Source organism: Desmodus rotundus, chromosome 4 (genome assembly GCF_022682495.2).
Source record: "Desmodus rotundus isolate HL8 chromosome 4, HLdesRot8A.1, whole genome shotgun sequence".
In the NCBI taxonomy this organism is placed as follows: domain Eukaryota; kingdom Metazoa; phylum Chordata; class Mammalia; order Chiroptera; family Phyllostomidae; genus Desmodus; species Desmodus rotundus.
Window position 1 is genome coordinate 167,319,838 of NC_071390.1, and position 13,744 is coordinate 167,333,581.

The 13,744-nt window shown below is 45.8% G+C and overlaps 1 protein-coding gene across 2 annotated transcripts in view; it reads left to right on the forward strand.

Moving 5' to 3' along the window:
- Positions 1 to 13,744, forward strand: part of CCDC149 (coiled-coil domain containing 149) — a 98,234-nt gene that overhangs the window by 60,725 nt on the left and 23,765 nt on the right. For both annotated transcript variants that reach the window (XM_053923390.1, XM_024573742.4), the window contains exons 5-9: positions 2,405 to 2,521; positions 3,335 to 3,507; positions 4,221 to 4,293; positions 5,717 to 5,801; positions 7,799 to 7,943. In XM_053923390.1, the coding sequence (XP_053779365.1) occupies positions 2,405 to 2,521; positions 3,335 to 3,507; positions 4,221 to 4,293; positions 5,717 to 5,801; positions 7,799 to 7,943 (593 nt within the window). The remainder of the gene's footprint in view (positions 1 to 2,404; positions 2,522 to 3,334; positions 3,508 to 4,220; positions 4,294 to 5,716; positions 5,802 to 7,798; positions 7,944 to 13,744) is intronic.

The window sequence follows — 13,744 nt, forward strand, 5'->3', positions numbered from 1 at the left end:
CCAAAAGAATTTTCACACGTCCGTAATTTTCATATGTCAGTTTTCAGTTGAATGAACTAGTGCTGCCGTAAATTCCACCCACACCCACCACGCCCAGTACGGTTGATTCTTGTTATTTACTGTGGTTGTTTCCTCTAATGTTGCTGCAAACACTCAATTAGCCAATACTGAACTACGGCTCCTAGGGGAATCGCAGGATTAGGTTTGTCGACCCTGAGAAGGAAGATATCTGCCAAGAAGGGCTCCTGTGGCTAACTGGGCTCAAATTTAAAAGCAGAGGCTAGCAGCCCTTTGTGAACAGGGGCCTCTCACACAAGCCACACTTAAGGGAGAAGCCTGTGCTAAACTGCCTGCCGCTTGCACCGAACTGCCCGTCTCCCCTGAGCCAGCCCCTGCAAAGGAAACCACCAGAACTGAGGCTTTCCCTGTCTCATCGGAGCTGCAAGTGTGTCCCCAGTAGTGTCTTCACTGACCAATCAGAGCATGCGTTTTGGGGACCAGGGTCAGGCACTTCCCTCTATCTGTCCACTCCCCTCTGGTTTAGGGAGAGAGAGAGCACTTTCTCACAGCCCGGCTGAATCACAGTTGAGCTGTTTGCCCTGAATGAAGCTTCCTTCTTCGCCACACCCCAAGTTTGGGAATCCTGTTGGCCCCGGATTGGTGCCAACATTGGTTGACAGGTTCCTGTGAGCCTCTGGTCACAACACTTGGTCAATGTCAATACCTAATTTTGTTTTATGTGTGTTTTGTTCTGCTTAAAGTCACATTATTTAATGTGTATTGTTGATTCATTAACATTGAACTCACGGCCAATAGCACTGTAATTCACTCTTGAATGGAGCTTATCTAACACACACATTTCCTCTGTAAGACCCATCACGGCCTTCTCGTGTGTAGGAACACTAGACAGCACTTCAGCATTATTCATGGGGGCCATTATTAGACAGCAAAACATCAAAAATACCCCCAAACAACACAAAAATGTGAAAAAAAATGTGGCACTAAATAGACCATGGAAAGGACACTCGCGTAGAGAGCTACACAAGAGGCAGAGTGTTGCCTGGTGCCACCCCAGCCGGGTGCCAGGCTGATGGACAAATCACATTTTTTGCAACTCTGCACGTGTTTACCCACACCCATGTATGATTTGAAAGTGCCACGGGTGTTGACTTTGAGATCACAGATAAATCTGTGCACATTTGAAAATACCGGATCCTTGAGTAATGTAGCTCTACTGCGGTCAGATTCCATAAAGCACAGCTGTCTGCTTACGCCCTCTGCCAGGTCTTTGTGCACCAGAAGCCATTCCGCTGCCTGGAGCATTGTCCATCCAATCCCAGCGATCCTTTGGCACATAGTAGGTGCACAATAAATATATGTCCAAGTCAAATGAGTAATTTTTAAATAAGGACCCCAACTCAATGTCATTTGACATGCTCTTTACTTTTCTCCAGTCATTATTTCTTCTCAAAGTTTATTATTTCAATCTGGTTAATATTCTACCTCTTCTTTTAACCTTCTTTATTTTCCATGTCCATGAGTTCTTTCTTGATTTTTTTCTTTTTTGCTTGATCCCTCTACCCATTCCCTACCCCTGAGCTGTCATCCTGCTCTCCATCTATGACTCTGTCTCTGTTTTGCTTGTTAGTTCAGTTTGTTCATTAGATTCCACATATGAGTGAAATCATATGGTATTTGTCTTTCTCTGACTGGCTTATTTCATTAATATAGAAGTTAGTATTATGCTTTTTTCCTCCACTTAACATGGCATTCTAAACACATCTGTGGCATTCCACAGTTCACATCACTCCTATGTAAAACAGCCACAAACTAGCCCATTGATGGATTGCATTATAGTTTGCTAACAATTCCACTATTGTTAGAGGCTGTTTCTAGCTTTTTTACTCTTTCTGTAAGTAACAGTGTAATCTCCTTTTTCTTTTTTCCTAAAGCTAGTCCCGGTCTGGGGTCGCTCTCAGCCCAGATTGTCAGAAGTCACGTTGCTGGACCATTAGGGTGGGACGTTTGCAAGGCTCTTGAGGACACAGCCTGATTGTTAGGAGTGTGGAAGCATGCCCGTCTCCGCATGTGTTACCACGTTTTAAAATTTTTGCCACGTTTAAAGAAATGCAGTCGGTTTTCCTCACCGTGGCTATTCTACACAGGACATCCACCTCCAGATGCCCAGGCCGTGTGTGCCAGGTCTTCATGCATGTGTGTGCATGCACACATGTACAAAATACAATGTATTTTTTAAAAACTCATGATATTAGCAAGAAGTATCTCTGTCTTGTGCTTTTTCCTTGCATTTCTTGAAAATCTTTCAAAACTTTCTGACTAGTATTCTTGGGTTTTTTTTTTAAATCTATTCTCTCTCTCTCTTTTCTGCTGATGGAAAATGCAGCTCTTAAGGATGACAATTGCGAAACAGAGGCTCGGAGATGAAGAAATCGGTGTGCGGCACTTTGCAGCCCATGAGCGTGAAGACTTGGTCCAGCAGCTGGAGAGGGCGAAGGAACAGGTTATTGCTGACATTTGTGAGCGGGGAATGGGTCTGCACAGCTGGTCACAGCCCAGGGCTGAGTGGATGGTGTCCCTGTTGCCCAGAGGGTGCAGGGTGTCTGGGATGCGAGTCATAGGAGGACAGAGGATAAAAGCTGAAGGCTTTTCCTCTCTCGATCCTCGCCTTGGTTACCAAGCCGCCTCTGTGTTTCTGGCTTCCCACAGGTCTGCTGTGACCTTTGGTGCGTTGTTCTGAACACAAGAAAGTGCCCCTTGGCCAGGATAGACAAGGAGAGAACAGAATGTGGCAAACTGGCCTTAATTTGCCAGTTTCCGCTCAAATGCTGAGCAGTGCTTTTTAGGCAAAATCTCAACGGGTACAGAGTCCTAGTTAGGGAACAGCAAAGAGAGCCCAGATTTTGCTTCCCTTCTCTTGCTAATTGGGTTTGAAGAGCAGAACAAGATTTCTGGGTCTAGACTGGATTGAAAAGGCATGTGTTTGCAAGACACCGGCTGCTGCTCCCAGGGTTGGGATCTGCCCTCCCCGAGCCTCTGATTTTAGGGCATACTGCCATTGGTGAGGGACCAGTTCTGTTTCTCCAAGCTGGTGTCCCCTCCCACCTTAGATATATTTAGTAAGTGTGTGTCAGGACGTCGTCCCCTTCCTTTTAGCTTTGATCGTATTCCGGTGAGTGGCTCTTATGGTTTTATAGCATGCGGGTGGCATTAACAAGCTCTCTGAAAGTCAGCCAGCCGCGCAGAAGGCTCCATCTCTGGCCATAAAGTTGGTGTCTGAGGAACATCTTGAGGAAGGCGCTTCCTTTGGTTTCAGATTGAGTCTCTGGAGCATGACCTGCAGGCCTCTGTGGATGAGCTTCAGGACGTGAAAGAAGAGCGATCTTCTTACCAGGACAAAGTGGAGAGGCTCAACCAGGAGCTAAACCACATCCTGGGCGGCCACGAGAACCGCATCATCGACGTGGACGCCCTGTGTATGGAGAACAGGCAGGTGGCCTGGCCCAGGCCTGCAGTCCATCGGGTCAAATGCTGGCTCTTGCGCGGGCCTGCGGCCTGGGAGTTATTTGCCGCCCTAGTCACATTTGGGAAAATTGCGTTACAGTGAGAGGAAAGTCGCAACCCTCGAAACAATGATATCAATGTCACATATGAGTCGTAAAAGTCAGAACAGTAGTGCCATATGCCTACATGTGTACCCCTTTCTCCATCTCCCCATTTGGGCGAGAGGGTAGGAGACCCGTAAAAGCTGCCTGTTATTGCTATCAAGGAGAGAGAAAAGAATAAGAAAATAAATTGAGAAATTCCCTTAGCTGTTTCTTTTCCCCGAGGCAAATTTCCGTGTGTGTATGTGTCTAACTTAATGTTATGTCTGGTGTCATCTCTTCCTGCCTTCCTTCCCAGTGGAATCATCTTAATGAGAATTATGTGAAAACCGTGTTGGTATCCCTCAGGGAATCTCTGCAGAGGGCTCGTCTGAAGTGGAGTTTTTGTGATTTGGGCATATTTGACCTTGATCGCATTCATTTAAGCAGAGGTCACAAAGATACACTTTTCTCCCCCTCCCTTCGGTGGGAAGCAGGCATTATAGGTAAAAGAGGGCTCTTCAGGCTGGTGCTTCCTTTTCCTCTCTTCTCCTATTCGAGTGCATGTTTTTTTTTTACTTTGCCCCCAAACACTCTCCGGTTGTATTTTTTTCCCAGGTACCTTCAAGAGAGATTAAAGCAACTTCATGAAGAGGTCAACCTCCTGAAATCGAACATTGCCAAATACAAGGTAGCAGAACCGTGACAATGATGCTGATGATTCACTACGGTGCCTCTAAATGTCATCCTATTTCAATTCTCTTTTATGTGCCAAAGATATTTTAGTGCCTGCCTGCCCTCCCAGAGAGAGGCCCCTAAGAGCTTTACCTGAGGTAACCGGCGAGAATTAAACCTGAAACAACAAACAAATAAGCAAACAAAAAAACCAGCTTTTGCGTGGGCTCCTTGTCTTGCGGTCATCAGGACAGGGTGCACAGACACCCCAGAATCTCGATGTGGTCGCCTCACAGTCTCGGTCCATCCGGCCCTAGGCTTCTTCTCTGGCTTTTCTTTAACACGCGCTGTGCTCAGATCCTATGCGTCTCATAATGATCCATAAGAAAATGGTTTCCGAGTGGTGAAGAAACAAAGATTAGGAAATCACAATCCAGACCCTACTGTTCACGTCTCCCTGAAAGGACAGAATGTCTGAATTCTCCCCGCTGTTATTTCCTCTCATTCCGGCACCGTTAGTTTGATAATATCTATTTCTGCAGATGTTACTTGCGTTATAATTAGAAAGATCTCCTGGGCGTCTCTGCTTTGAAAATAGATTGATTTCTCTTCCTGAGGGTGAAGTTCTCCAGCAGTCTAGCTGCTTGGGAGAGCCTTCTCATTTTCCAGGCTTTTGACATGAGCTTTTTTTCCTCAGACATCTCCACGCTATTCCTCCTTTCCATCTGTGGGGCCACACTTCAGTTTCTACCCGTCTACACATACACATACAGCGAAAGAAGAAGGCAGCTTTTAAAGATGTATAATTAATACAAAATTTAAAAATATGTGCATGCGCATTCATTTACGAACATTTATTCAGTTCTTCTGTGTGCCAAGCACTGGCTGTGCAGTGCATATCAATTGTAACAGAAGCATCTCTCCTAGGAATGACGTTTAGGTGGCACCTATGCACTTCCCTTTCTTATGTCCATGGCAGGTGTCACTGATCGATGGTTGAGCCATAGAATTCTTCCAAATACCACTAGTGACTTCTGGGCATCGGTACATGGAAGTTAACCTGTTCTCCTCTCCTATCTGTTTGGGGTTTTCGTAACCAGTGACTTCGCATGTTAGACTGAGTTCTTGCTTCAGATTTGGTGACTTGACAAGTACACACTGAATGTCTTTTGTACTTGGGAGAGGGTAGTCACTGTCATTCTGCTAGGCACCAGGTTTTTTTTTAAATGCTTTACCGGGTCCTTACAAATCCTAACCCTTTGGCGGGGACTCAGAATCTGAACAGGTGGGCCAGCGTTTGGAATTTGCCAAGGGTTCTTGTGTGCTGACTTGGGAGGATGCGTCTAACTGTAACTGGGTATTTTTCCATTATTGGCTTTTCTGACAGAGGTTTTTATCCCCCCCCCCCCCCCCCCCCCCCGCCACCCATTCTACTTTAGAATGCTCTGGAGAGACGGAAAAACTCGAAAGGCCAGGGGAAATCCGGCAGCAGCGCTCTGACTGGAGTTCTCTCTGCAAAACAAGGTAGGGGCTGTTCTCCGGGAGGGGCCCCTTGGCATCACAGAATGCTGGAGCTGCCACGTCCTGCTCTGTGGACTGGGAACCGAGCTGATCCTTGGACACTTCCGCCTGCATCAGGATTCCCTGGACAGCTTGTTAGAATGCAGATTACTGCCCCCCCCCTCTGCCCCCAGAGCTTCCAGTTTAGTAGGTCTGGGGGGCCTGAGAACAGGCATTTCTAAGAAGTTCCCAGGTGATGCCGATGCTGGTTTGGGGGCCCGGCTTTAAGAACCTCTGCCTTAGAGGTTTTCCTAGTAACTGGCCCTTGTTTGTGTCCCTTCCCCTGCACTGTGCTCTCCTTTCAAGAATATCGTCCCTTCTCTGATCACTAGTTTAGCATCTTCGAGTACATGTTTCGGCCTCATTGAATTTCCCTCTTTCCTGGCCTCCTTGGGCAGAATAGAAGTCTCATAGCTGCTGAAATCATTTCATTGTGGAACATGTGCCTTTTTCAAAGAAGCTTTTATTGATTGCAATTTTGTTCCTCCTCCTTGTCGATTCTGATGAAAAATAATGATCTTCCAGGAATGGTCCAGGGGAATAAATAGCAGAGAGCTTGCTTCTGACACTTCCTATTTGGGAATTCGGTGTTAAACGTCAGCCTCGGGTTGGACATGCTTGCCTGGCCCACTCCCGGGCTGTTGGCAGTGCCGACAGTCACCCTCAGATGGCAGTCCTCAGCAGGAGTAGGGGGGCTCAAAAACGTGCTCACTCTCCAGCTTACCTAACAACCAAGGCACTTTCCCAAGCAACTTCTTTTTATTCCACTAGGAAAGGACACTCTAGAATTGTTTTTTAAAAGGAAACTACAATACTCTCTAGAAAAGTGAAGTAGCCCGTCTGAGTTTAGTTTTGGGAGCCCTCAGTAGCACAGCATCTTTGAAAGCTGAGATGAACTCTTATCCCCGCCGTGGGGACTGCCGGCTACACCCAAACACCACAGCAGAGCGAAAAATCTGGACAGCCTTCCTGGGTAACCATTTGGCGACCTCTGATGCAGTGCCTTATGTGGGTGCCCTTTGAGTCAGCAAGGAGTAACTATGGATATATGCAAACATTTTGCTTCAAGAAAATTCTTCTTACATTAGTTATAGTAAAAAAAACCCATCGGAAACAACATATTTGTTATTATATATCTATACATGAACTACTAAGCAGCTGTTAACATTTTGTTTTAGGACATACTCATGACGTGGCATTAGGTTAAGTGAAAAAAACAGAGCTTTTCCTGTTTTGAAGAGAAGTATACAAACTTGTATATCTATGTATAGACATAGGAAATGGTGTTCAAAAACCCACAGTGATTTGTACTGTTTCCTTTTCTCCCATCTGGTGGGAGTGCGGGTGGCCATTGTCCTCTTAGTTTATCTCTTAAACTAAGGGTAGATAAACCTCTTAGTTTATCTACCCTTTCTAATAATGTGCTATACAAAATGTATTTTGTAGTTTAAATAATCTCTGAAATTATCTTACCCACTGAAAGCACCTCATCCTGGGAAACTCAGTTTTAAAGGAAGGAGCTCAGGACTAGAGCATTAGTGTGGCTGAGTGACCTCCAGCCAATGTTTTTAAGCCATCTGCACCTTGCTGTCCTGTCCTTGGAATGGGGATAAATGCCACTTTCCAGGTGGAATTTTTTTTTTTGGTTCATTTTTAAGCCTCAAATCAGTTAGTCAGTATAAAACTTTTGTTGAACGTGTAAAATACTGGACAAATACAACAGATTATTATCCTCTTACAAATTGCTAACAAAAGTCCATGAGGACTTCCTCCTTTCTGCTTAACCCTCACACTGAGTTTTATTTTGTTGTACGTTTACCCCCTGAAGTGGACTCTTCAAAGCAACATAGCAGCATTTAGAAGCTGGGCACCTATCACTACCCAGGCCGAGCTGACCTTGGTTTGCACTCCGGTGTCCCAGACGAGCTTCAGACTGAGATGTGAATGTCATTTCCCACCAGTTCAGGATCTGTTGTCAGAGGATCACGGGTGCAGTCTCCCGGCCACTCCGCAGTCCATTTCTGATCTGAAGTCTTTGGCAACGGCCCTGTTGGAGACGATCCATGAGAAAAACATGGTCATCCAGCACCAGAGGCAGACCAACAAGTAGGTGGCTGGACCTTTGGGTGGGGGGTCTGCAGGAAAGGTGTGGGGTGATGGCAGTTGGTGGGGCTACAGGCCTTAAGGGGAGCAGGTGAAAAGCCTCAACTCTGAAAGGAAGCTCCTTAAACTAGAACTATGCTTCTTCTGCATTATGATAGCACCTTGGCTCTCGGCTAAGGTCAAGCCAACAAATAATACTGGTCACTGCTTATTGAATACTTACCCTGAACTCCTCCTCACTGAGTAATGCCTATTGAGTGGCGATTTTGATTGCACTTGCCTGGGTAACTCAGCCAGCAAGACCTCCAGGTCTTCTGTAGGGGAGGCACCTACGGAGGGCCATGTGCACCTATAGCATGACTTTGAGGGGCTCTGAATGGCAGGACCAGCCAAGCATCCACTCAAAGGCAGCTGAGCCTACTAGGGAGTTTCACGTCAGTCTTTAGGATCAGCAAAAAAGATGGGGAAAAGGAACAATAATGCCTTATTTGGTTTTTGTAAACATATTGACTGTGCTGGACAAAATCAAGCAAGTTGAGGTAGCCATTAGAAGTTACAGAAGCAAAATTGGAAGTGGTCAGAGAACAGTGAGTAAACAATCAGTTAAAGCAGCAAATCCTGCAAACAGGGCTGGCTCATGGGCTAGCACCCTGTGGTAGCTCAGCACCCCATGCTCAGAAGCACCTTGCGTTTGGTCTGATGCTCCTGTCTCCATGTTGAAATTCTGAATTATTTCTTAGCAAGGGGGCTGCACATTTTCATTTTGCACTGGGCCCTGCCAACTCTGTAGCTGATGTCAGAACCAAAATGAAAGTGTGGAAGAAGTGAGCAGGCAACGAAAGGCTGGGCTTCCAGCAAGAAGGGGAGGGATCAGGGAATCAGGGCCCTGGAAAATGATTGAGAGTATTGTAAAAACAAAATAGAAAAAAGAGGAGATGGAAGTGAAGGGAAGATCGCGCAGGAGATTAAGATATATATAAAAGAAGGCAGAGAGCAGTGGAGGGAGTCTGGGCAATCTCAAAGAGATGACAAGGGTAATTTATTGAAAGGAGTTTCAAAAATTCTTTTAAAAGAAATCTTAACCAAGGAGTGAAACAGCCAGAGGCTGAAATGCAGATACTAATCAGGGAAGGGAGAAGGAAGGGGAATCTCCCCAGAACAGGCACGGAGGACTATTTTTTTCAGGCAGGATCCCTGCGGTGTTCCGCACTGCTGTTGATCTGATGCCCAGCCCCTGCCCCTCTGACAGGTTGGTTTCCTGCTGCGTCCCTAACCTGTCCTCTGCAGCCCTGTGCATTCCCAGGGTCCCTGGGCTCTCGCCTCTTTTGAGAAAGATGGACACTTTCATTTTGCCAGGTTTATCTTTGCTTTAATGCAATTTTTCATTCTTAACTATTTAATAATTTTGAACTATTTCGTGGTTCACATTTAAAGGGTTAAACAACAATATACAGCAGGTGTTTGAATAGTTGGTTTGTTATAACACTGACATGTTGTCTAGGAACTTAACTCCTATTCATATCAGTTAGCCTGTGGTAAAATTGGTTTTGTTATACATCATTTCACTTAAAGTCGAAAGTGAGGACGTTAAGTTAGGACTTACTGTATCTCCAAACTACTGCTGTCTCTTAGCCACCAAATTCCCCTTCCTGGGAGAAATCACCATTCCTCACTTCTTACAGGTCCTTCCCAAGCATGCACGTATAACTAAATGCATTAGTACATTCACATAAACACACAAAAATACTCAGGTATGTTTGTATAGATATTCTCCTTTTTTACACATAGTAGATAGTATACATTTTTTAAAAAAGGTTTTCACTCTTCTGCACTTTGCCCATAACAATAGATCTCGAAGATTGCTTTATATCAGCACATAAAGTACCTAATGTACCATTTTTAATACTTAGAGGGTCTTAAGTTTCATACTTTTAAGTGTTTTACTTGGGGGCATGTAAAGAAACTAATTAAACAAGAAGTGGAGTGGGGGCTAAGAATGAAATGTGAATTTTGTCTGCTTGCTGTTATCCCCCATGATTTAGCATTTTGTACCTAAAATAATAAGATAGCTTTGTTTTGGTGGGGCATGATAAGGAGGAATAAAGATATTCTGTTCCGGAAGTGTGCCTTCCATTGCCTGACAGTGACTGCCCACCCTCGGGAAGATGCACGGAGAGCCGTCATAAGAACTGATGACTAAACCTAGGACTTTACATTTTGAGAGCGCGTTCAATTACAAGGCATTTTGCTTGAGGTACTTGTTTCCAAAGAGTCGGCAGTTGTCTGATTATTGCTGAAGAAGAGATGAGGTCCACTCATCTTATGAACAGATGGCAAAGCATTAATAGAAGAGGCAGATGTTAAAGTACTGTTTCGCTCTCCAGTCCTTCCCAACAAACCATCACTTTTCCAGAGGTGGGGTGGTGACGGTGGTGGTGGGGGTGGTAGTGAATTTATGAAGACATCCTGGCCTTTCCCTACCCTTCCCGCTGTGTCTGAAACTGTTCACTGCTCTTCCCCCTCCCTGGCCAATGGTAAATAGCTTAGAAGTTCAAAATCTTGGTAGCAACAGCAGCTGTCAGGCATCAGAGCCACGAGTGATTCAAAAGAAGGCCACCTGGGTGGAAGCGGGGGCAGGGTTATCTCCAGGTCTGTGTAGGGCCACAGCCAGCTGCTTCTGCTTCAGGCCCTGGCTCTCCCCAGGGACCCTCACTTGGGGATTCCCACTCCCTGTGTTGTCCAGAAAGCAAGGACAGGGGCACAATGGTGGCCAGTTCCTGAGTTAGTTCTGCCTTTGCAGGTCCCCTATGATGTTGTTATCATCACAAACTGCTACTGAAAATCCATCTAGAGGCCTGACATCTTGAGGTTAAACTACTGGGTGGACATATGTGGAAATCTCCCCTGTCTTAAAACAAACCGTAGCTAAATAAAAATTTTCTTTAAAATCTCCCTATCCTACAAAAAAAAAAAAATCCTCCCTCAAGCCTGTTTATGCCTGCCTAGCTCTTTCCTTCTATTCCCTGCTAAACTACTTGGACAGTCGTCTCTATTCACCGCCTCAACTTTCTGGTAGTCTGCTTTTGACTCAACCTGTCGCTTGGATTCTGGATTCCATCACTTCCACTGAAACATCTCTTTCAAGGGTCAGGCACATCTTCTAAGTGGCTTTTTCTAAACTTTCATTTAGAAGTATGACCACTTCTAGAACAAGACAGTACTGACCATGCTGTCCCACCTGAACTCTCTTGGCTTCCAAGGCCCCGCATTGCCCTGGCTCTCCTCCTTCCTTTCCAAGTGGGCTGCTCTGGTCCTTTCTTGCCTTATGCAGGCGGTGGTCTAGTCCCCTGCGCTTCTGGCTTCTCCCATGCTGTTGGTGAGCAGATCCACTTCCCCAAGCTACTCTCTCATCTTTGCACTCCCAGATCTTTCTTCTCTCCCTTGGGTCCACATAGGTATCTCATGGGCACCTCACACTCCTCACCTACCTCCTGGTTGTGGCCCCATTCCTTTGGCTTCCCTACATTCCCACTGGCTTATTTGGGGCCACCATTGTCGCCGACTTGGACGATGTTCATCTAACTGGTCTTTCTGCTTCTACTCATATTTCTTCCAGTCCCTTCTCAACTCTGCATGCAGAATACTTTTCCTAAACTTCATTGTGCTGCTTGTCTGCTTAGCACCCTGCAATATCTCCCCATTGCCAGTATATAAATCTTAACATTGTCGATATGGCAACTAGACCATGAAATCTGGGTCCCTAACAGCCTCTCTGCATTCCTCTTTCATTTACTCTCTGCTTCTGCTCCACAGCTTTCCTGAAGGACTTGTGTATTGCCAGGCCCAGGTGTTGATTCTGGCCCCTTCACTTAGCAGCTGTGTCACTCCGGGCGTGTTAGTTGACCTCCCTGGGTCTCAGTTCCCACATCTACAAAATTAGGATGATAAGAGCTGCCTCATTGGTTGTGGCAAGGGATTAAAGGAAATAATAACTGTGCAGTGCTTATAGTAATATCTGGTACAGAACAAGTGGTCAACAAATATCAACTGTTACTAAAGCCTTCCACTGGCACTGTACACATGTGTACATCTGTGTGTCTGTCTCCCACCAGGCTTTTAGTCCCTCAAATACAGGGACGGGGTCTGCTTCTCTTTATTATCCTCTGCAGCCGTTTGTAGAATTGGTCAAACTGAATTGAATGGACCCTGTTCCTACTCCCACCATCTCCATCTATAAATACAGCCAGCTATTAAGACTCAAATAGCCCTCTTCTGTCACTGGGCTGCATCACACCATGTTCAGTGGCCCACCTGCCACATTCTTTCAGTGTCAAGCCAATCAGGAGGTCCCTCTTTGTCATTTGAAGCATCTTGGGTTATATTTGGCAAGTCAGCTGTGGTTACATCCATATTTCAATATAAATGGTCTTTAACGAGAATTTCCTCCAGATGTGATAAAGCTCGTTTTACATTGCCCTTACTGGGTATTGGTTAACAGTATGTACTTTGGAGGCAAACTGAGGCTTAGGTTTGTGAACCCTGAGGATTAAGAAGGGCTCCTGGTGGCTAACTAGAGTCAAATTTAAAAAAAAGAAAAAGAGCTTTGCAGCCATTTCTGCATAGGGCCTCCCATACAAACTGCACTTCACTGAGAAGCCTCTGCTCTAATAAGCCTGCCTCTGTGCTAAACTGCCTTCCTCTGCACTGAACTGCCTGCCTGTGTTTCTGCCATGTTTCTGCCTTCTGAGCCAGCCCTTGTAAAGGAGTTCCTGGAATCCTATTTCAACCAATGGGATACACCATCAAGGCTTGCCCCATCCAATCAGAGATGCTCTATTCTGACCAATCAGGACAGTGCCTTTGGACCAATCAAACTGAGGGCTTGGCATCCTCATTTGCATAAGGATGGACCAATCAAGGATAAGGGGTGGGGACTTCTGTCTGTATAAATCAGCTCCCCTCTGGCTTGGGGAGCATACTTTCCACAGAAATCTGAGTTCTGGGTCAGGAAACCCAGAGCTCCAGACTAGTGCAGTGTGGTGCCGAGCAGAGCGGAACATCACTGAGCACACAGTCTCACAGCCCTGCTATAGCACTATTGAGCTGTTCCAGAGCAGTGCTGTTTTCACCGCTATGCTGTATTACCATCGAGCTGTTTTCACTAACTAAAATTCCGTTCTTCAACACACCCCAAATTGGGAGCTCCTGTTGGCATTTGAATTGGCATCAGTGACCATGGATTGATAGGTTCAAATCCAGACTCAACACCAGCTGAGTCCTGCATGGGGTTTTGGTCAGGTTAACTAACTTCCATGCCTCTGTCTGGCAATGGGAGGAGAAGGACAGGCTGATGGTGAGAGCCCTAGGCATTGGGACAAGACAGAGCTTTTAGATGAACTGTGGGTCCTGGGGCAAGTTGCTTAACCTCTCTGTTCCTTGGGGTTCCCATGTGTGGAAGACGGATAAAAATACAATGCACACTGCAAGGTTTTTGTCAGGTCTGATGAAATATCGCAAGCCTGGTAGGTGTTCAGCATGGACCCTGATTCATATACAAGACTCAAGAAAGGTCAGTTTTGCTGTTAGTGTTAACAGTAGTGTAGTTGCCATTGTTATTGATACTATTACTACTACTCCAACTTCTGTTGGGTCCATTTGACTGCCTGTGGCCCAGCATCAGATGCCTGTGTCAGGCCAAAGAAGAAAGAAAACAGTCACCACAGGCAAACTTAGGCAGGGCCTCCGAAAGTAGCTTGTTGGGGACACCAGCAAAGTCACCTACCTCCATTTCTGGGAGACGCGGC